The 21,291-nt window shown below is 39.3% G+C and overlaps 1 protein-coding gene across 1 annotated transcript in view; it reads right to left on the bottom strand.

The window, feature by feature from the left end:
* The window catches only part of cdkl5 (cyclin dependent kinase like 5), a gene marked incomplete at its 3' end in the record, with an annotated part of 31,442 nt that extends 11,320 nt beyond the window's left edge, over positions 1-20,122 (bottom strand). The window contains exons 1-7 of the mRNA XM_080052722.1: positions 20,080-20,122; positions 17,848-17,882; positions 5,022-5,067; positions 4,793-4,929; positions 4,231-4,351; positions 2,684-2,743; positions 1,646-1,736 (exon numbers count right to left, since the gene is read on the bottom strand). Coding sequence (XP_079908848.1) covers positions 1,646-1,736; positions 2,684-2,743; positions 4,231-4,351; positions 4,793-4,929; positions 5,022-5,067; positions 17,848-17,882; positions 20,080-20,116 — 527 coding nt within the window. The 5' untranslated portion in view covers positions 20,117-20,122. The remainder of the gene's footprint in view (positions 1-1,645; positions 1,737-2,683; positions 2,744-4,230; positions 4,352-4,792; positions 4,930-5,021; positions 5,068-17,847; positions 17,883-20,079) is intronic.
* Between the last annotated feature and the right edge of the window lie 1,169 nt (positions 20,123-21,291).

Raw genomic sequence — 21,291 nt, 5'->3', positions numbered from 1 at the left:
AGAAGCAGAGGAGCGGTGGTGTTGGAGGGAGAGAGTATTTGAGTGGGCGGCATTCAAATGCTGTCTCAATAAATGTTCCAGGGCATTTACTAAATCAGGCTACAGCAGTGAGGCTACATGGCGTTCAGCTGTCTCCACAACTAGAATGGACATTCAATGCAGCAAAAAAAGCATCTGAAACAACATAAGCAATGGAAAGCAATTGCTGCAGTAGAAACAGACAATTGGTCTCAGGATGCAGTGTGCACACGATGGTTATACTGTCATGATGAAGTAGCCCCCTTTTTAAGGGGAAAAGAGTAAAGCTGTTAACCAGTGATCTGATCTTTTTAAAACTATGAGGATGAAAAGGTTGAACACAAAAATTACACAAAAAATTATTAATGGGACCTGACAATAACATAACTCTCAATACATTAAATAATATAGACATTCTTGCACATTGGATGAAGGTGACAAAATACCAAAGTGACAATAAAGCGTTGTCATTAAATCAAATAAGGAAATATCCCACACTCAACAAATATATGTATATACTGTATGAATACTATATTTAGCCGAACAGTCATTCCCAGTCGAAAAAAAAGTTCAATATGTCATCCTACAAATTAGATTGTTTTTGTTATTGTGTGGCATAAAAAGAACTGTCAACAGCAATCACAGCTAGAGAGCAAATGGAAATCCACTGTATTATATGCAGAAGAAAAATGGCCCAGTTGGTTATGAAGCTGAAAAAACAGGTCTCTTCACTTGTGTTTTGGACACACATGATTTCACAAGACACTGCCAATATCTTGCATATGGCTGGAGCGGACACTAACTGTAAAGCTGTACTGAAGGTATAGGTGATGTATTAGGAATGACAGCCAATAGAAAATCCTATTGGTAACTTTTGCTGCACATTATTTTAGTGACTTCCTCTATTTCCCTCATGTATCCCCGGAGATTTAGTAACCCTATTGCCTCAGGCCATTAATTCACAGAGCTGACACACACTGAGACCGACAACCATTCACTCTCACATTCACCTTGACTTTCGATTCATCACCACTTTCCCAAACCTGCATTTGTTTGGACTGTAGGAAGAAACTGATGCACCCTGAAGAAACCCAATGACTGCAGGTTACAACCCAGAGCCCTTTGGCATTGCTCTGCAATGCTAACGCAATTTCTAGGAAAGAATTCAGCATGAAAGATTTGGCATCATCGTGGGTGTGGGTTTGCGATGACTGGTGTGTTGCTTTATTTACAGGTTCTTTGGAATCGTTTTAAAACTCTGATGAGTTCCCGCTGTCACTTTGACTTAAGTTTCCAGTGCCACAGCGATCCCTAGCCTCATGTTACCTGTCAAAGCAGAGACATTAATGAGTTCTTCCGGTGAATTTCACAGATTTTGAAATTGGGGAAATGAGAGCACCGATAATGAACGGGTACTCTGTATCGGCTGATATCCTGTATTTAGGTACTGGTGAAAACTCCACCTGTCGGATGCTTTAAAAAAAAATATTAATGCTGAGAATGATTTGCAACAGTCAATAATATGAGGTCCATTCTCTCTCTCCTTGTTTCTCACATGGTCACACACACACACACACACACACCCACCCACCCACACGTGCACCCATACACACACAAACAGACTCACCCCAGCAGCAGCTCAGGCGAGCGGTACCACCTTGTAGCCACATATTCAGTGTAGTTGGCATCTGTTCCCTCTGACAGGTTACGAGCAAAACCTGAGCCAGAGTAACAAGAAAATGAATAAATCACTCACACCTAATACTATATCACAGACATCCAGCTCTCTGTGATCATTTTCAGACCGTTTACAGTTTTTCACAAAAAGGTATAAAGCCAGTTAGAAAGAGTTTGGACAACTACAGTAACAGCATGGCCATCATCTCCTGTTACCAGGACTCTAATTAGTAAATGCACTGCAGGTGGGCTGTGACCATGCTTCAGATAACTGATGAACATGAGAGTCCATTTTTAGGCATGGAAAATCACAATAAACAGAATGCCAGCACCAACAGTGAATAACATACCAATATCACCCCAGCTTGGCATTAGCCAATTATGCAAAGCTAATTGACCATGTCATTTTGCAAAGACTCATCCAAATGTGGAATATACACCTGGGGGAAACTGTACAGCGAAAGATAGAAAAGAAACTGTGCTGTTTCAATAGAATATATAAGTATATTACAGGTGGAAGAAGGGGCCCATCATTAACCTGATTTCCTTGAAATACACCTTTGGCAGATTAATTGCGATAACAACCACCGCAGAACATTTTATAGGGCCGATTTGGCAGCTTCCCAGGGGCAGAATTGATCAACACTCTGATACACAGCTTACAAAGGTGATGAATTAATGGTGGGTTTTTTTTCAGTTAACTGAGCACAAGAAACCAAACTGGCCAAAATGAATAGCTGCAGAGAAACCCACGTGATTTGACAGCTTTACGATGGACATCCACACACATGGTACAATGTCTGATAAATCAGCAGTAAAAAAAGCCCATTGAGACTGTTAAACAAACTCCTTGATTTCACAAGCAGTTACTTTATTTGACAAGGCAAGTGAGCTGTTTGTTTTTACTGCAGTGCACATGTTAATCTCTACAACTCAACGTGACAATACGACAGGTGTAAAGAACCCAAGGACAAGACCAAAGACTCACCAAAGTCACAGAGTTTGAGAACATCCTCCGAGCTGATGAGGAGGTTCTCCGGTTTGATATCTGGAGGAGAGATGCAGACAAATAGGCTCTTAGTAACAGGGTTTCAATCGCAAAACTTTCCTACCTTGCTCCAGTGCATTGTTATGAAACATAAAATAAAAATTATGACTTTCGCTTCCCTCATAATCCTCTAACGTTCCTTTAAAAAACACAATTATCTTGTGAAAAAGACTCCAAGATGTCTTTTATGTTTACATGAAGAAATATTATTAATGTATTACAAAGTATACTCCATAACAAGTAATTACCGGTAAGTCAAGTGTTGACCTGAATATCTGTTTTTCTTTCATATAGTCAGTCAAAAACAATGCAGGCCTGCAGGGCTGTAGCCATGATTTTAGAAGTCATTATTGTATAATTGAAAAATAAAGCATTCAACAACCAATAAAAACAAGTAACAGAAGAATTAAGTCTCTTTAAATGTTTTAATTAGTTTTAATATTTTCCTACATGGACATCTTAATGCTGTTTCAAAGCCTCCAACAAACGGCCCAGAAAAAACAAAATGTCAGGGAAATAGTTTGGTTAAATGATTACGATAATGAAATCCAAAATCTATCTTAAGTCTAAGAATATTCGTCGACATTCAAACATTTTTCATAATGATCAAGTGTCACGCTTCCCATCCTTTCCCCATAACCTGCCTGTCAAAATAAGATTAGAAGATTAGATCAACTTTTCTTGCTGCAGTCATCTCATACAAACCCTACTTTGCATTGGTAGCTAGCTAGCTTTATAGGAGGTGGATGGTCCAACTGATATTCTCGCCAACTAAGATCTGATACATTTGTAACACTTAGGATACAAAATGTACTTTAAATACAATATATATCTATAAATAATATTTTATCAAAAAATCAAGATGTAACAAATTAATGTGTGTTACACATTTTTTGAAGAGGGTAAACAGCTACTCTAATGGGCACAACACCAGAGCGAATCAATTATTATTTTTTGATTGTAGAATTCACAATCCCCTTGTTCTGCCCCTGTGATTAAACATTCAAAGTTTTATGTTGTTTAAAATGTGTGTAGCACAGGTACCTGCATCTTTAGAAAGGAATGCTCCTAGGCAGGGGCAGTTGGTCAGGTGACAGGAAGTGTCGGCATAGGAGTGGAGGCATGCTAGATAAGCACTTTCATCAGCTCTTCAATTACGATGCTGTTCATCATGATCTTGTTTGTTAAAGCAACGTCTGTAAGTGTTTCCTTTCTGTTGCATGTGTTGATTTTTTTTCTTTTTAGGCTTATTGCTAAGCATTGTTTTTACATTTAACTTCATAGAAACCATCTATGCACTGTGGAGTTTTTTTTCGGAACGTTTAACTGGTTGGAGAGCTAGCGTGCTCAGCTAACGAGCGATACACCTCAAATTGTTTACAGAACAAAGTGATTTTGAGACTCCACACCAAAATAAGTGATATTTTTGTGCAGCAGAAAGATTATAGGCAATAGATTTAAAAAAAAAAATTAAAAGTAAAACTCACCTCTGTGTACTATCTCATTCTTGTGACACCAGTTGATGGCTTTAATGAGCTGGTAGATGTAGCTGCGGACTTTATCTGGCGGCGCGCCATTGGGCAATTCCTCCAAGAGCTCCAGCATGTTCTGCAGAGCACAACAAATATTGTAGAAACTGTAGAAAGAGCTAGAACATGTAGCTGCAGGTTGAACTGTAATACAAAAAAATGTGGTGGACCCCTTTTTTCAAGTATTTCTGAGATAATTGTTACAGTGGGGGGATTTCCTCTCCTTGGTATGATCCTGCCCACGGCGCAAGAGGGGGACACACTGCTAAAATGACTAGAGTACAATATGGAAATAAAAAGCTGTCGTGAAACAAGCACTTGGCTGGATACCTTGGCAACACAGTGGGGAATACCATTATTCACTGATGGCATAGTTCATATGTTGCCATGGTGATGCTCCTCTTTTTTATGATCGAGCTCGATGTTTTGAAACTTCCACTCTGGATACAGCGGTATATAAGAAATAATGGGTGAATAACATGAGCACGGGTGAGTGAAATATAAATGAGTATAGGCTGACCCTCTCGACATATTCAAAGACGAGGTAGAGTTTCCCCCTCCGGCGGAAAGCCTCCTTCAGCTCCACGATGTTGTCTTGTTTCAGTGTCCGGAGCATCTTCAACTCCCGAAGAGTCGTCTCCTTGACCTCCTCATTTTCTGTGCAGAAACGGAAGAGACAGAAAATTATATGGCTGCTTGGCTCTTCCTCTTTCCTTACCTCCCTCCCTCCCCTACGTTCCCTCACTTACCTTCGCTGTCTTTGAACTTCTTGATGGCCACCAGCTCATTGGTTTCCTGTGAAAAGAAATTAGAACGTGAGCTGTGTTAAGAAAAAAGAACAGCCACGTATAGAGCCAAACAAAGTGCCTCTGCCACTTTCTAAGATGGATACAAAGATACACGGAGATCAAAATAGAAGTAAGTAAAGTATTTGTAGAACGAAAGGTGAAAAGGAGAAATAAGAAAAAGAGAAAGGTTTAAAAAAATAAAATTGGTTTCCTGCCCATTCTCAACATAAAGAGAAAAACATGTCCCCAAATGATGGCAATGCGGACAGGAGAGCCATACTGGTGCTTTCATTTGAATGATTTAACCACAGGGCACTTACACACATAAAAAAACAACACATCCTTGGCATAGTTATATGCATCTTAGCTCTGCTTCAGCTTCTTCCTGCTTGATCGACCTTTCCGGAGTTCTACAAGCTGGTAGGATTGCAGATTCACCATGGCATCAAAGGCTGTGCAGTTGCTGAAAAGCTACAGTTTACAAATGTAATAAATCTATTGTTATGTTTACTCGAAAACACATAAAAATTGTTTAGTTCTGGGGAGACTTGTCATTTTGCAGCAACTTTGCACAGGGTTTAAACACAGGTCAAGATGAAATTGAGTGTTCAATAAACATCAGGTTGTTGGACACATCCCTACCGGCTATATCATTGCTGGAGTAAACAATAACTACCAACTGTAACCATACTTTTTTACAATGCAATATACTGTGTTTTGGTGAGTACCCAACAAGCTGTCTGATACCAGTGCAAAACTACAACAAAAGGGGACGCTGACATGTACATACTGTACATGTCAGCGGTCAGAGCCCTGGAAATTGATGCAGCGGAAGATTTTTAAAATAAACTGGTAAAGAAGAAATATGTGGTTTAAGAGGATATAACTCTGTGTTTATGGCCTTGTTAAAGAACATTGCAAATATTTGTGAGGCTATATATATACCTTGATAAATGAGGAGGGAGACCAAGAGCCTTGATCGGAAAGTGCGTCATGCTGGTATGATTTTTATCAGTAATTCACAGCTATGCACACAGTCTCTTTTCATGTGTGAGTGAAGCTTTGCCTACGTTCACTGCAGGCCTGCTCTAACATCACGAGCTTTTGTCACAATGCATCTCACGTCTGGCATATTTTGCTGACAGCAGCAGCAAATTTGTATACACGCTTCTGATATTGAGTGGAGCCTCTGATTCATATCTGTGCTGCTCTCTTCTTTTATCACCTGCAGTAATTACTTTACTGTTTCAGCTGTGTTGAAGTTACTGCTGCTAGCTGCCTGACGTGCTTCAACGTGCTGTGTGTCATATAGCGTCCTGTAAAAATATATTTATAAAAGACAAATGTTATTGTTTTGCAAGTTCAATTCTATTTTTTTTAAATGTGAATCCATCTGCTTCTCTGACATGTGTCCACATCTATTTGATCTCATTGTTGGATGCTGAGGCTGGGGTGTTTAAAGACAGACACCCAGAGGGAATTACATCATGCAGGCCAGTCGTCCTCTGTCCGCTGCTATACTCTCATGTTCCTCTATTGTCCTTTTGTTTAAGCTTTGGACAACAGGCGATTGTTTGACTGAACACGCTGTTTTAATACAATGCATTCTCTTCACTCGAGGAACAAATTCAATTAATTAAATGGATTTTAAAGCTCCAACAAGACAAAATGTGACTGAAGGTGTGACTTGAACATTTAGCTTTTTTCCCCACAGAAAGGTCCGCCATGTATGTTTTACCATAGTGTTGCATAATAAATGCAAAAAAAGCCCCCTAGAAATGCAGAGCTGCTGCAATTATGTCTCTCAACATCTAATAAATGTCCGTTAAGAAGATTTCATTGTGAGAATACTAAATTGGAAAAAAGGGGATTCAGGATTTAAGTATCAACGTGATGACGTTTCTTGATTTGTCTTGTATTTAATTCAGTACATGTAAAACCTTTCCATCTGTTTTATAATTCAAGTTTCTCAACTTAGTAAAACAATTTAAGTTTGAGATCCACTTACTATTCCAGAAAGAATACTTTATCAAAATGTTTATCAATATTGTGCTATAAAATGACATCAACCATGATAGATCCACCAAGACTTCATCCATTTGTTCTTCAAAGATCTAATCAAGACATCAGTCAAACCTCACAAAAGAGATTTAAAACGGCATATGAGGATCCTATGCACACAGTCTCTTTTCCTTTGTTTTGAGTTTTTACTTTAAAAACTACTTAATTATCAACTGCCAATAGTTACTTAACATGGGCTTTCAGCGCTTAAGCATATAAATACTGTACACGCACCAGGAAACACTGGCTAGCGTGTAGGTTGAGCTATTGTCTCTCCAAAAACCCAAATTCAAGATAAAACCTTAGCCTCCAGTCCGTACACACACCCACATACGCAAATACAAACACTTCCATAAAGTGGCAGTACATGGCACAAAGGCTAGCACACATTCGCTCAGCTTATTAAATGTCCTGTCAAACACATACTGGTACTATAAAGGTATACATCATTTATACAGGATCTTCAAATGCACTTAGTTTCTTCGTAGTTAGAATCTCTTCTGAGCCACCTGGTTGGGTTTAAGCCGAGTCCTCAGAGTGTCTGAGATTCCCTCAACCACACACACATGTCTGTTGTAGAGTCTTAATGGGGTGACCCATTTACCATCAGCATAGGCTCCATATTCAATACCTCCCTCTACATCTCTTCCCCTCCATCACTCATACAAACTCTCTCTCTCTCTCCGCCACCCTTTTTCTCTTGTGCCCTGCTTCCAGCGGAGAAAAGTAAAAATAACTACTGCTCTCTTGCAGCAAAGCTAAAAACCTTTTATTGCTACTGTCTGAGTCTCTAGCTCTATGTGTGAAAATGAATCCCCTACACTTATGTGGAAGTTGGAAACATGTCACAACTCACTTTTAGTAGTAACTTAGTGCATCAGAAAGGACACTGGCTTCAACATAACCTCACTTTCAAAGCTGGTATTCAAAGAAGATGTATTTGCTGAGAATTAAATTCATCCTAAATGTGTTACATTTCTTATTAAAACGATTGAAGTAATTGTACTTGCTGGGTCTGACGTTCTTTGCTATTTCTCTCGCAGTAATTGAACAATTTGACACATCTCTTGGCACTTTAGAATTCAATAAATAACTACAGTATAAAAGGAGTACTCATAGCTAAAAGTAGCAATACTACTGTAGAAACACTCTTACTGTTACAAGGAAAAATTATTCATTTACAATTTTACTTAAAGCTGAGGTATGTGATTTCTGATTGGTCAAAGTTAACAAGAGCTGTACACTTTGACCAATCAGAGCGAGGCTCCAATTCTCTGTTCTCATTGGCTGTTGGGACTGTCCATTCACTTTGGCACAACTTAGTTGGTGTAGAGCGTGTCAGGGAGGGACCATAGGGGAGGGACCAAAGAGAAGTGGAGCGTTTGAGGTATTTGGATTCCAATCTCTATCCCAACTGCCATTTTCTCCCCAAATCCTCCACCCCAGCTTTAAGTAAAAGTACAAAAGTATTTTATACATAATATAGGGGAGAACGGGGTTAGTAGGCACACTCTTTACTCTATTGAGATTTGTTCATCACCAAGACATCTTTCAATAGTCATTCCTACATTAAATTGAAACTTAATATGTTGGCTTGAAATGTGTATCCCTCTCATTTTCCAAATTATTGTAATGAAGAAGTAATTAACCATTAAAGACACCCTGACACATTGTGACAACCAACCCCATCACGAATCAGAATCAGAAAAACTTTATTTATCCCAAGATGGGCAATTTAGTATTTAATAAATACTATAAATAGCTGTAAGAGGTAGACAAAAACAACACAGTACAACAAACACATTCATTTCAGCCTGTCAGTAACAACCACCTGGAAACACCCAGCAACACTGTGGTGTGCTCTCCACCTACTCCTGACTTTTGTCATCATTTAGTGACCTGATGGTTGCAGGGATAAAAGAGTGGGAGTACTTCACTGTTCTTGCCCTGATTAAATAATAGCGCCGCCCTGAGGGCATTAGTGTGAATTCCTGGGAAGATTGCCACATACTATGTCACAATGTTATCTTAATGGGAACATTTTTAAAAAGAAGGCAGAACTATATTTGACAGTTTAAAAATTGAGCAAGGAAGACGAACAGGAAACCCTTATTTAGACCACCCTATGTAACAACATAAAGAACAAAACAAATAGGGCTTACACCAATAGCCTACTCAACTAGGCACACACATGCACTACCTGAGTTACAGTGATGGCAAATGTAGGGTCTGCTCACTCCAACTAAGCAGATCTTGTGTGCCCACTGGTTGCACATCAAACAATTCTCCCGTACCTCCCCTGAACGGCTGTTGGAGAACGTTTCCATACAAACCAAACAAAAACTATCCTCTTCATCTGATGAAGACTCCTCCTCATCATGTCTCTTTCTCTTCTGTTTCTTCTTCCCCAGTTGGGGTAAAGTGCACTGGTGTGCAGTAGCCTTGGCACTGGCAGCTCTAGATTGGGATGCACTGTGTTGATTTTATTTTGTTGCCCTTTTTGTCTTTTGGATTGCATGCTAGCTGCCTTTTCCTGCTCTATGCTCTCCATCTCTGGGGTGTCAGATAGGATACAGCTTAACATTTTCTTTCGTTTTGGGTTGCTTTCCTGGCTGCAGCCTTTGGAAAACATGTGACAACCAACCCCAAAGAGAATGTGACGACCAACCCCAACTGGAATTTCTTGCTAGTATCAAGGTTTACAACCATCTAACAACTAGTTAGCTAGCTAACAACAAGCTAAACTATAACTTTCCCTTCACACTTAGGGTAAGAACCCTATAAAGTCGTCTCACCTCAAATACAACTGTCTTACTCCAAAGAGGACTTTGTAGGTGACCTCTGATCCAGATTCTGGATATTTCCATACCACATTTTCACAGACAGCGCCATCTGGTGCCGAGATATAACAACGTGTCCCCCACCAACATAGCAGGACCAATGGTGCCCATCACTGTAGGTGTCAAGCATTCAGGCCTGTATCATTGTACCACATAAGCACTCACACAATTGTGGAGAATAAGGTGAAGGATGACCCATCTTACATAACATTTGATTTTCCAAATCTCTGTAGACAAGTGCCCCTGTTTTTTCCAGTTTTTTTACAAATAAACTCTCAAATGGGCATTCATCTTTGTAAATGAGAGTGTATGCACTGCAATCCTACTTAATATCCCTCTCTATGTAATTGTGGACAGATTGTTATTGCTGACACAGTCTGACCTCATCCTACATTGACAATCTCAGTCACCTGAGTTGCTATATGTAACTCGTCAGTTTTTCCTGACATATCGCACTAATGCACAAGTATCATGGTCATCAAGTGTGATGTTGACCTCAATTTCCGACCCTATTTGTTGATGTCTTTCCCATAGATCTAATTGCAGATGTCAGTTAATTCACTGTTCCTATTGAAACATGAGTCAGTTCAGCAGTTTGTGAATGAGGCTCCTGCCACCCTTTCAACATCAATTTAGCTTCTTTTAAAGCCTCTTACAATCTTCTCCTATTGCCATCTTGATACAAAATCAGAATACACTGGGTCTGCTTAGCATTTTAGATGCCACAGAGAGAGTATATTTGGATGTTAATTTCTTAATTTGAATGTGCAATGCACCTGCCTGGATGTATTTGCATTCATTGGGTTTCTCCATTTATTTATTCAGGTTGTTCCTTTCATTTGTCAGCCATCTAAAAATATACACAATACATTTGGTCCTCTCTAAACAAGAGATCGAAAAAAGTGTGTTTTACAAATGCAGCGGTCAACTTTAGCTAACAAAGACCTTAATCAGGAAACCAACACCCCAGCTTTCCCCTCATTACAGAAAGACATATGTGGGAGATGATACTAGGAAATGTGATAAAAGGATTTCCACATTTAGTCCATTAGTTAAGCTTATACCTGAATCTGTTGGGTTCCAAATGTATATAATTTATGTCTCGTGTGAAATTTTCATGAAGCAAAGCAATTACAGAACTTGGTCTAGGGACAAATGCAGAGCCAAAAAAAAAACATGCACAAATGGAACTCACAGGACCATAGGGCAGACACCAAGCACTTACAGTAATGAATTATGAATCATGACGAATTTAGTTGAATTTACCTTTAATCTGCCATGCAATGGAGGTGGTATTAATCTAGATTGTTTTTCACTTCAAAGCGAGTGCAGTAAACAATGATGATGACCATGAATGAAATATGATTGACTCTTTCTTCCTCTAAATCCTCCCTTAAGGAAACCAACTTTAAAAGAGCAGCACCATCAATGTTTAAAAATGTCTCTCGATCTTTTACGCTATCCTCTCTCGTGGCTGTAAATGTAGGTCCTCTTTCTCGCTCTGCTGGTGGAGTAAGGTGTTTCGGTAACACTTTACAATAATGGAACATTATTTAACTGTAAATTAATGCTTAGTAATTGCTATTACAATAGAGTAATTCTTATAAAGCATTAACTAACTGTTATAACTAAGTGTGCATGGTGGTTGATGAATAAGTTGGGACTTCAGCGCAGACTTCAGTGTAGACTGAACCCAAGAGCCAAAACCGACCTTGTCACCTACAAATACAATACCCAATTATAGCTAACCAAGGGTGTCAATTCCAATAGGGATGGGGGGAACACGTCCCCCTCACATTCCCCCCACAAAAATGTTTTGTCGCCCTTTATAGTCTCAATGTGGATTTTCTTACTGGAGTCTCTGTGAACTTTGTTCCCTTACTGCTTAATCCATATGAGCGCAGATCAGAGTATATCAAAATGTTGATATGAGTCACCTTTTATTATTAGTATGCACTAAACGAAATAAGCAGAACTGATTGGTGCAGACTTTATTTTCTGTTTAACAGTCAGAGCTGCACAGTGTGGATTGATTAATTTCAAATCAGGTGTGCCATGCTCACGCCTAGGATGAATCATGAAAAATGGCTTTTATGATTGTTGATGGACAACCTTTCATTCATATTAAACTCTTAGGGTGTATTCACACTGGGAAAGTCCGCTAGTGCACTTGCTTTGGTCCAGACCAAATAGAGTTTTGATTTTTTTTGTTTGGTGTGGTCCACTTTCATATTGCCCCTTTTGCAAGTGAACCAGCATTACGAAGCAAAACCACACGTGATCTGAGGTCATTCATTCATTGGACAGACATTCTGGGGTGGAGAGAAACAGGAAGCACGAAGTTAAAACTGCGAAATATATATCATTGATATACAGTGTTTCCCCCAGAAAATGGCTTAGTCAAGGTGGTCACTACCCTGGGTCATCGGAGGCGCGGCGCGTCGAAAATTTGGGGGGTATTTTGCTCAAAGATGCCAATGCGCAGTAAAGAAATAAACTGTTAATTTGAATACAACAGACACTGACCTTACAGTTGTGCAATTTTGTTTGCTATGTGCAGGTACAAATGATGTGCAAACATGCAGTACAAAGCACAATTAAAGAAAACTTCTACTGTTTTGGTGCAATACTATACAGACACACTAAATACAAATAATGGACCATACACTCAACATGTGTATGCACATAAAAGTGAAAATTCAACTTTAAAGTTCCTTTTTGGATGAGGGGCTGTTGTGCGATTATTGTGGACAATAGGCCTATTGTGATGCGATAGCCTATAATTCATTAATGGTTGTTTTTAGCCTACTTGCTTGATTTCTTTTTAAATACAGAGTTTATTGGTCGTTTTCTAACATGTATTTCCAAATTTAAAACATAAAAATAAAGCAGCATTGAAAATTCAGAAAATAAATCTTCTTGGCCTACACTAGCATGCTGTTTGAAAAATAACTCAATAGTTGAAATAATAAATACAATGTGTTTTCCCCTTAAAATGACTAAATACATTTCTCCAAAGGTCAAAGACAGTAACAGTGTGGCACTTCTGTAAACACTTACTGAAACTTGGCTGGGCCATCACTCTCATGCATTCATCAAACTTTTCTCTGCGCTGTCTGAGCTGATAGATAGGTTGTGTTGCCACGGTGATGTGCAAGGCCGGATTATCCATATAAAGAATCGGGCGAGTGCCCTGGGGCACCAGCCAAATATAGCCATTAGGGGGGCACCAAATGATCAGGACAATGATTAGACCCTAAACATTTTTTTCTAATTGTATATCGGCCATATACTGGAAGATACACAAACATGTACAAAATGAACCATTGTAAAGATTATTAATGAGAAAAATTATTATTATTTTGACTTGGGTGTAAGCAAAGTGCCCCCCTCCCCCATCATGGACCAGTCCACAATGACACGGCGGCAGCGGCGCCAAACCGCGCCAAATTTATGTAAACAAAAGCCTCGGATCAAAATGTTCCTTCAGTCGGAAGTTTTTTTTTGCCAGCAAGAAATGGAGGAATAAGTTATAAAAGGTAAGGCTTATCGGCCATTATTTCTATCTGCTAATGTGTAGCTGTGGTGAGTTTATAAGCCGATGTGACGCCACAAAGGTATGGACAGGTGCAAAGAGAGAGACACTAGGCTCATTAGAGCCCAGACAGGGGAGTGAGCAAAAAGCCTGACTGAAACCCGACAGCTCCGAGTTGGCTCGACTTGCATGTGCCGTCGGAAGTAGCGTCTTTATTGCGGATGCAGTTATTTTTCTAGTATTATTTTGAAGGCCTATTAGAAACATATTCGTAGAAGAGCTACACATAGCCTACTACAATCGATTAGAAGCAGAATATGAAACCAGGAGTAACAATTCAAAAGCGAGGGACATTTTCTAAACAAGAAACGAGATATATCCCCATTCCCCACACATCTTTCTTGTTATTTCACGAGATACGTCTACTTTTAAGTGATAAAACAATACTTTTCGATCCAAATAAAGGAGGTTTAGTATTTCTCCCTTTGCATAACAAATATGATAGGCCTAAAGAAAGTTAAAGTAGGTTAAATTTCAATACAGAGTAATTTCAGTAATAAGAATGTAACGTTGATGAAGTGTAGGCTATACAAGGCCTAATAAAAGATCCCTTTTTTTAGAGATGAACATGATGAACTTTATTATGCTGATGTCTAACATTTAACATAGCCTACTACAATTCCCAGAGACCATTTAGAATTAGATCAACGTCAATTAGGCTATGATGGTATGGTATAAAGATATCACTTCACTACAAAGTAATGTGACTCTAGGTTGTCTTCACTTTTAAATAAATCTATGCAGGAGAGTTAAACCTGCATGCTAATTATTTTCTTTGTATGCCCTAAGGTCATTTATTATGGAAATATTTATATTCATCATGACGTGTTGCATGGTGATGGGTGTTGCATTCTGATTTGAGCATCAGTTCAAGGCTAGTATGAGACTCCTGTCAGTGTCAAGATTTTTGGTTGGATCTAAATGTTTCTGTAGTAGTCTGTGTGGTGAGTCTGTACTTGTCTTTAGCTACACTTTCCTGTAAATCTGTGGCCTTAATGCCATAGTACATTTTAAAATGTTGTGTAAAGTTGAAGGACAGGGGCATTTCATGTGAAGTCACCCTGGGGCACCCAAAGGGGTTAATCCGGGCCTGGTGATGTGGAGTCTTAAACTGTTCTAGCTTTGCAGAGCACTTCTTTCTGTTCAGCTAAATATCCCCATAGAACTGCACCGCGTTTATTATCGCCACCAGTTAAATGTCGGTTTGCTTCTGCTCGTTTAACTCTCCCGCGTGCATGCCGTAGTCGCGCGGTGCAGTACGGTCGCGCGCACAAAGCCGCGGACACAGAGCAGCTGATAGAGAAACGCTTGGAGACACATGCTTTTTACCTTTCGCGCAGTTATGACCATGTATAAGTACACATCGCGCTTGCTAGTACATTAATTGTGCAGCACAAAAAAAAAAAAAAAAAAAAAAAAAAATTAATAATTTTATTTTTTATTTTTATTTTTTTGGGGGGGTGGGTGGTAGTCAAGGCGGGGGGCTGGCGTTGCTAAGGCGGCCGCCTTAGCTATAAAGCGCTGGGGGAAACACTGATATAATATAGGGCTAAAAATAATAAAAGGGCCTACATCTAACATATAAATAAAGAGGAAAAACATCAAATTATTGTTGTTTCATATGGTTATAATGTGTAGCCCTATGTCAATGCCACGTTATGTGGCTTGTATCCTACGATGTGAAACATAATTTTTACTGTATTTTTGGTGCTGGACGCGCGTCACGCAAGAAGAATAGGCTCAAGCTGACACTCAGCTGATTAAGCTGTGTATCAGCTGGGTCGGCGCAGTTCAGCTCCAAACTGACACGGGGTCAGTATTGACGGTCCCGTACATGGGGAGCAAAATAAAAACACACACTTCTTGCGCAGCGTGAACCTGTTGGCACTGTGCGGGAGACGCTACCCTCTCCTTCATCTGATCGCTGAACACATTCAGCATTTTTACGCGTCCTCTCAATCAAATGTAATATATTGTTCTGGGCTCCCGGTCAAACCATAACTAATCTTCCTAACAATGGCGACAACAACACTTTCCCATAATGTGAAGCTGACGGCTATTTATTAAAAAAGAAAAGAAAGAAAAGGCACAGTGCCTCCTGCATTTGGGTCGGATCGAGTCCGAACAAATTCACACCACAAACGAACTGCAGCAGAGTGCGTTTGGAAACGCACCGAGACTACCTCTTCAGCTGGGTCTCGGAGCGTTTGTTTGGTCCGCACCCGAGTGCGATTGCTGTATTCACACCTGCCTGAAAGATGCGCACCGAAGGCAGAATCTGCATCTGAGTTCGTTTCAACCGAACTAAACACGGCATGTGTGAATACACCCTCAGTTAACATCACTTCAGTAATGGGGCATTGAATGAAGCTGCTAAAATAGTTGCAGTTAGATGCCATTAACCTCATTCCTGTCAGTTTGTTATTTCAGTCATAACAATGTTGATGGATTTAAAGATAATCAGCATTCAAGGTTCTTCCTAAGTCTATTCACTGATGTTCTTGAATAGTTGAACTTTGTGAAGCTTTCTAAGGATTAGGTCATTTTAAAGGCTTGTTATCTAACAGTTGTCGCAAGTTTACACAGTGGCTGCTGATTAGCACAAGTAAGTTCAGGGGATAATTATTTTTAAGTAAACATAAAATATTAAGAGCTATTTTGATCATTGCTATTAGGTTTTTCTTTTCTTTTTCTATTCTTTAGCTTTTCCCCCAAAAATAAATCACTTAGGAACTTTAGGATTTGCAACTTCACAGACTGCAAACATTACTTTTGCTTAATGAACACTGCAGGGGAACCGCAAGTAGAGGCACACACAGTAGCAATACATACGCTGGGAGTGGGAACCATGCAGTCATGTAAGGCAGGTTTTGCCAGATGAGTCACACCAGCAGTCCTCAGTTTTATGCATACCAAGCACATTAATGGCATACATTTAAATAGTTTTTTGGAGAGCCACCGTTGAAACCCACATTATTCACTAGTCTTCCTCCGAGAACATTCAGATTCATGCATACTATGTGCATAAATAAACCATGGGAGAGAGTAGGTCAGTACCACGTAACTTCGGTTTATGGGTTCGCACACAGCAAGCAGCTAGTGACATCATGATACTGTAGACAGTATGCCCATATGTCCAGACAGTAAGGCAGGACAGAAGATATCTAACACATCAGTAAAGAGAGACCTTTTCTATTTCTAAGATAGATTATGCCAATGTCAATGCTTCAATGCATTTTTTGGAGATAAACAGTACTTACTTTTTACATTAACTTGAAGCACATACAACTTAAATTATATATCATCAGTCCGTTTTTTTTCATTTAGGGTTCTAACTGACAAATATTTTCAGAATCTAAAATTATGATGAGTATTGTCTAGATTAATATACTGTATGAATATAATGTAAAGAAGTAGAAAATCATATCAAATCAACAACTGCATACTTAAAGGTGAAGTAAGCGGTTTATTTATGTTAATATAAGTGTAAAATCGCTCTTTATTCATACAGTGAACACTTTACATACTGTGCGCGTTTCATAAAGCCGATCTCTCAGTCAGCTGCTTTCCATGTAATCGGCAAATAAACTTATTGGAGTATCCCGAAATTTTTATCCAATCAGAAGAGAGAACGCTACAAATCTACATTCGTCTCACTCATAGTATATACACTCCATGGTCTCACTGCCGGTGCACGCCAGAGCAACAGATGGGTGAATGTGTATGCGCCTACAATGGCGGAGCAGGTACAAATCCTTCCCAATGTTTGTTTTGATGGTTTTTATCATGTTTTATCACACTTATGGATCTGAGATGATGCTAGATAACTTGCTGCTTGAAGACCACAGTGCATTAATGTGGTGACGTAGGAACGAGCGAGGGGACTGCTAACTGCAGTAACTGACAGGAAGTTAGCTAAAAGAACCATTCCGCTTACAGCACCTTTAAGAAATGTCTCTGATTTCTGTCTCCAGGCGGTATACAGATAAAAAATGCATGATAAAAGTATGCTTAAAACTTGATGAAAAAAAAGAAGTATGACAGAGCTTCAATCAGAAGTACCCGCCGATGTCACTTCACATGCCCTTTGATAAAATACAAAGCATTGTCCTTAAATGTAAGTTTTATATGACCGACACTCCAAATCTAGTGTCGTTGTCTACATAATTCAATATGATTCTGCATCATTGTCTGATTTTAACATACAATGCAACACAAATGCTGCATACCACAATTAAACAAACCATAAATATTTTCGTACAAATGACAGAAAGGAGAAATGCGGTCTTACCTTATGCCTGCACTTCAGCACCACTCCATATGCTCCTGCACGGAGAAACAAAGTGAAAGACACACAAAATCATTAAAAAGAGGGACCGTGACGTGAGAGAATCTGAGATATTGTCCATGATAAACAAATGAATAAACCACAAATCAAGGTGTAGCTCCTCCCCAAGTGTTATCATGTTTCTAATTTACAAATGGATATCATCTTGAGGACACAGCCTCATACTATCAATCACATAGGTATAGTTTGTAATTGTCCCAGTTGGCTCAGGGGATAAGTGAAATTCTGTAGTTCATTTAATGTTTTTCCTTAACTTGACTTAAAAGCTTGGAGACAAGTATCCATCAATTCATTTAGGCAATATATTGAGCCATTGTATTTCTTCTGGGATTTAAAGCTGTGTTTGGCTTATGGAATGCTACGGTCACTTTTTCCTAGTTTGCCTCTAGCATCTGTAACAAAAGGGCTTTTCCTTAATGCGGTACTTTTACTTTTTATAATAAGATCAAACAACAATTATTTTTAGTATTCCCTTCCACAGTCCTCATCGTCGCTGTGTTGTGCGATGTGTTGAAGACTGAGAATTGTTTGTTAAATGGACAAGGTCTTTATGACGAACCAGTAAATACACATTTTCATATGCATAGAAAGGAAGGAACACAGTTCAGCTTTTCAGAAATTATTAAACAGACCTCTATGACCAAACTGATGCTGTTAGTGTTGCGAGTTGTTTAAACAGAAATGTAATTTGCAAACTCTTAATAGCACCACTTTCACAAATCATGTTTACTCTGAGTCACATGTGTCCTACTCTACGTAGCTCATGCTCTTTCATAGGTTACAAGAATGTTTGTTTATGAGTCCAAATTAGCACAAGAGGAAATTATCCCATTTTGTAAATTTAATGAGACAGTTTCCACAATTCAAAAAGTAAAAATGTTTACAGTATCTTTTCCATAGCCAATGTGTATATAACTGTGTGATACATGTATGCTGACGTGCACTGATGTAGATCACAGTTTTGTGAGAATTATCAACAGTACAATAAGCACTCATCTAACAATAGAGTGAAGCCAGGGATGCCAGGGATGGGAGTCAGTCCAACTCGCTTAAATCAGCTACAGATACTGCAGACTGAAATAAAGAAATGCAGCACGGTTGGATGTGTGAAGGACTTGTGTGTGGAGTCATTCTCTTGTTTTCCTTTAGTTTCGTTTTTTCAAATAATGTCAGTCTCTCAAATAATCGGGGCAGCCAAATAAAAGCTGGGTAAAAACAGTAATAAGGGGTGACCATATTGAACATTTCCACAGCACTTAAGTTAATCAGTACTATAGAGGCATGTCACACTCACCACTCTGCTGCTACGAGTTTCTCTCTTTTCCTTTAACCAAAATATTGATTTATTTCACTGATTATTTCCAGTTACAGATACTACTTCATGCTTCGTGTTAGTTACAGTCCGTGAAGAAAACTCAACACTTCAGGCAGATTAAAAGCCTAGGGGTGGATCATGACATTTAAGCTGCTGGAGGGCTTTCAATATGAAACAACAATACAGGTGTTTCATTAATGGTGACTTATCCATGCTTGACTACAAAAATGGCCAAATTGAAGCAACTGTTAGAATAGAGAGAATCCAAACAGTATTTATTTTAGAGAGGAAAAACTCTGTCAGAATGACATAACTCTGTTATGGCAAAGATAAAATTAGTGCTGTGGAAACGTACTCTTCAGGTAAAACATATTTTGCATCAACAGCAAGGTAAAATGGGAAAAGGTAAGGGTTACAGGGATGCCTTTGACTAAGATTAACGTAGAAATATAATGCATAGTAATAAAGGCTTGTCTAATATAAGCTTGTTTTTAGATAAAGGCCTCTGGTTCTCTCTAGAGTTCAGGTCAACCAAGGCTATGGAAACTACTTGAGAATGTATGGTAAACAAATGACTAATGTTGGTTTCCTTCAGAGAGTGGTCTTGATAGGATTACATACTACTCTGTGAGAATCTTATTCAACTTCTCCGGTCCCCTTTGCAATGGAGGAACACAATTTGACAGCAGTGATGTAATAGGTGTCAGCTATATGTTGTGAACTGCACGTAAGGGTGCTAGGACACTTAGATTCCTATGAAGATGATGTCTCAGCTCAAAGTTGTGGGTTAATAGCAATACGTTCAGGTATCCCGTTCTACAAAGATGCAGGTAAGAGCTGCTGTGTAAAAAACCACCTACCTTCTCCCACAATGCCAAGGACTTCAAACTTATTCATCACATCACCGAGGGTGGGGGCTCCTCCAGCAGGTGAAAACGGTGGTTTTAGCAAAGAGACTCCTGCTTTGACCAGTGGCTGACTGAGCGAACTGTAGGGTCCAGGAGACATGTGGCAGGCATCTGCCCACATTCCATCTTCACTCCTCTTGTACCTCACTCTCTTTTTCTATTTTTATTTACGCTTCTGACTCGAGCCGTTTCAGCTTTCTCAGAAATTCCTTTATTCTTTATCTTGAGATTGTCCGTTTCGTACATCTATCCAAACCTCCACACGATCGTATCTGGAAGACCAAAGACAAAAACAAAGAGAAGCAAGGTTTTAAAATATGCAGGGTCACTCCAAGGTCCAACTTCCCATCATTCCTTGCACAAGCAGTAGCACACTAGTGTTATTCCGGGCACAGATGGCATGCTAACTAGGACATGTGGATGTACAGAGAGGCAGAATTTCCTTGAGGACACATTTAAATCATGGATGACTTAAGCATGACTTCCACACACTACCCATTTTACCCTCAGCCACACATTCAATCTGGAGGATGCTGCAAGGGTGGCAGTCGAGAGTCAATATACTATAATGACTGAAAGAACTAACAAGCCATGTCTGCTTTGCACAGGTCTCACACTGTAGTTCAGATGGACCTTCACTTTGATCCAGTCTGAACTTTCACAATGAAAATTGGTTGCTTAGTCATGAAATGTTGTACCGACATTGATGGTGCCAAGAGGATGAACTGTCCTACTGTTGAGACCTTGAATTTTTTCTCTAGTGGCACCATGAGATTGCAAATTGTTTTTGACTTGTCTTAACAACTCTTGAGTGAATTGCTGTAAAATTTGGTACCATTATCCGAAGTGCCAAGCTGATGAATCATAAGGACTTTTGGGATCTCTGGACAATTGCTCCAGGACCAGCAGCTAGTCAAAGTTTTCACGTACTTAGTAACATATCTACCAGATGACGGCACAGTTACGGTTACAAACAATCTTGGTTCCTAGACAACAAAAGCCTTTTAATTTTGTTGATCCCCTAATGCTTTTTTCTTACGTCAACACCAACTTGCGTTTTGAAGGTTTTTTTTGTTTTGGGGAAATGTCTCAAAACTTGTTGGATGGATTATCATGACATTTCGTACGTACTTTTTTGATCCAGTGATAAGAATTGTGATCCAA

Source organism: Ammodytes marinus (genome assembly GCF_949987685.1).
Source record: "Ammodytes marinus genome assembly, chromosome: 1".
NCBI lineage: Eukaryota > Metazoa > Chordata > Actinopteri > Uranoscopiformes > Ammodytidae > Ammodytes > Ammodytes marinus.
The sequence above is the reverse complement of the archived record's forward strand: the minus strand, read 5'-3'. Positions and strand labels throughout refer to the sequence as shown.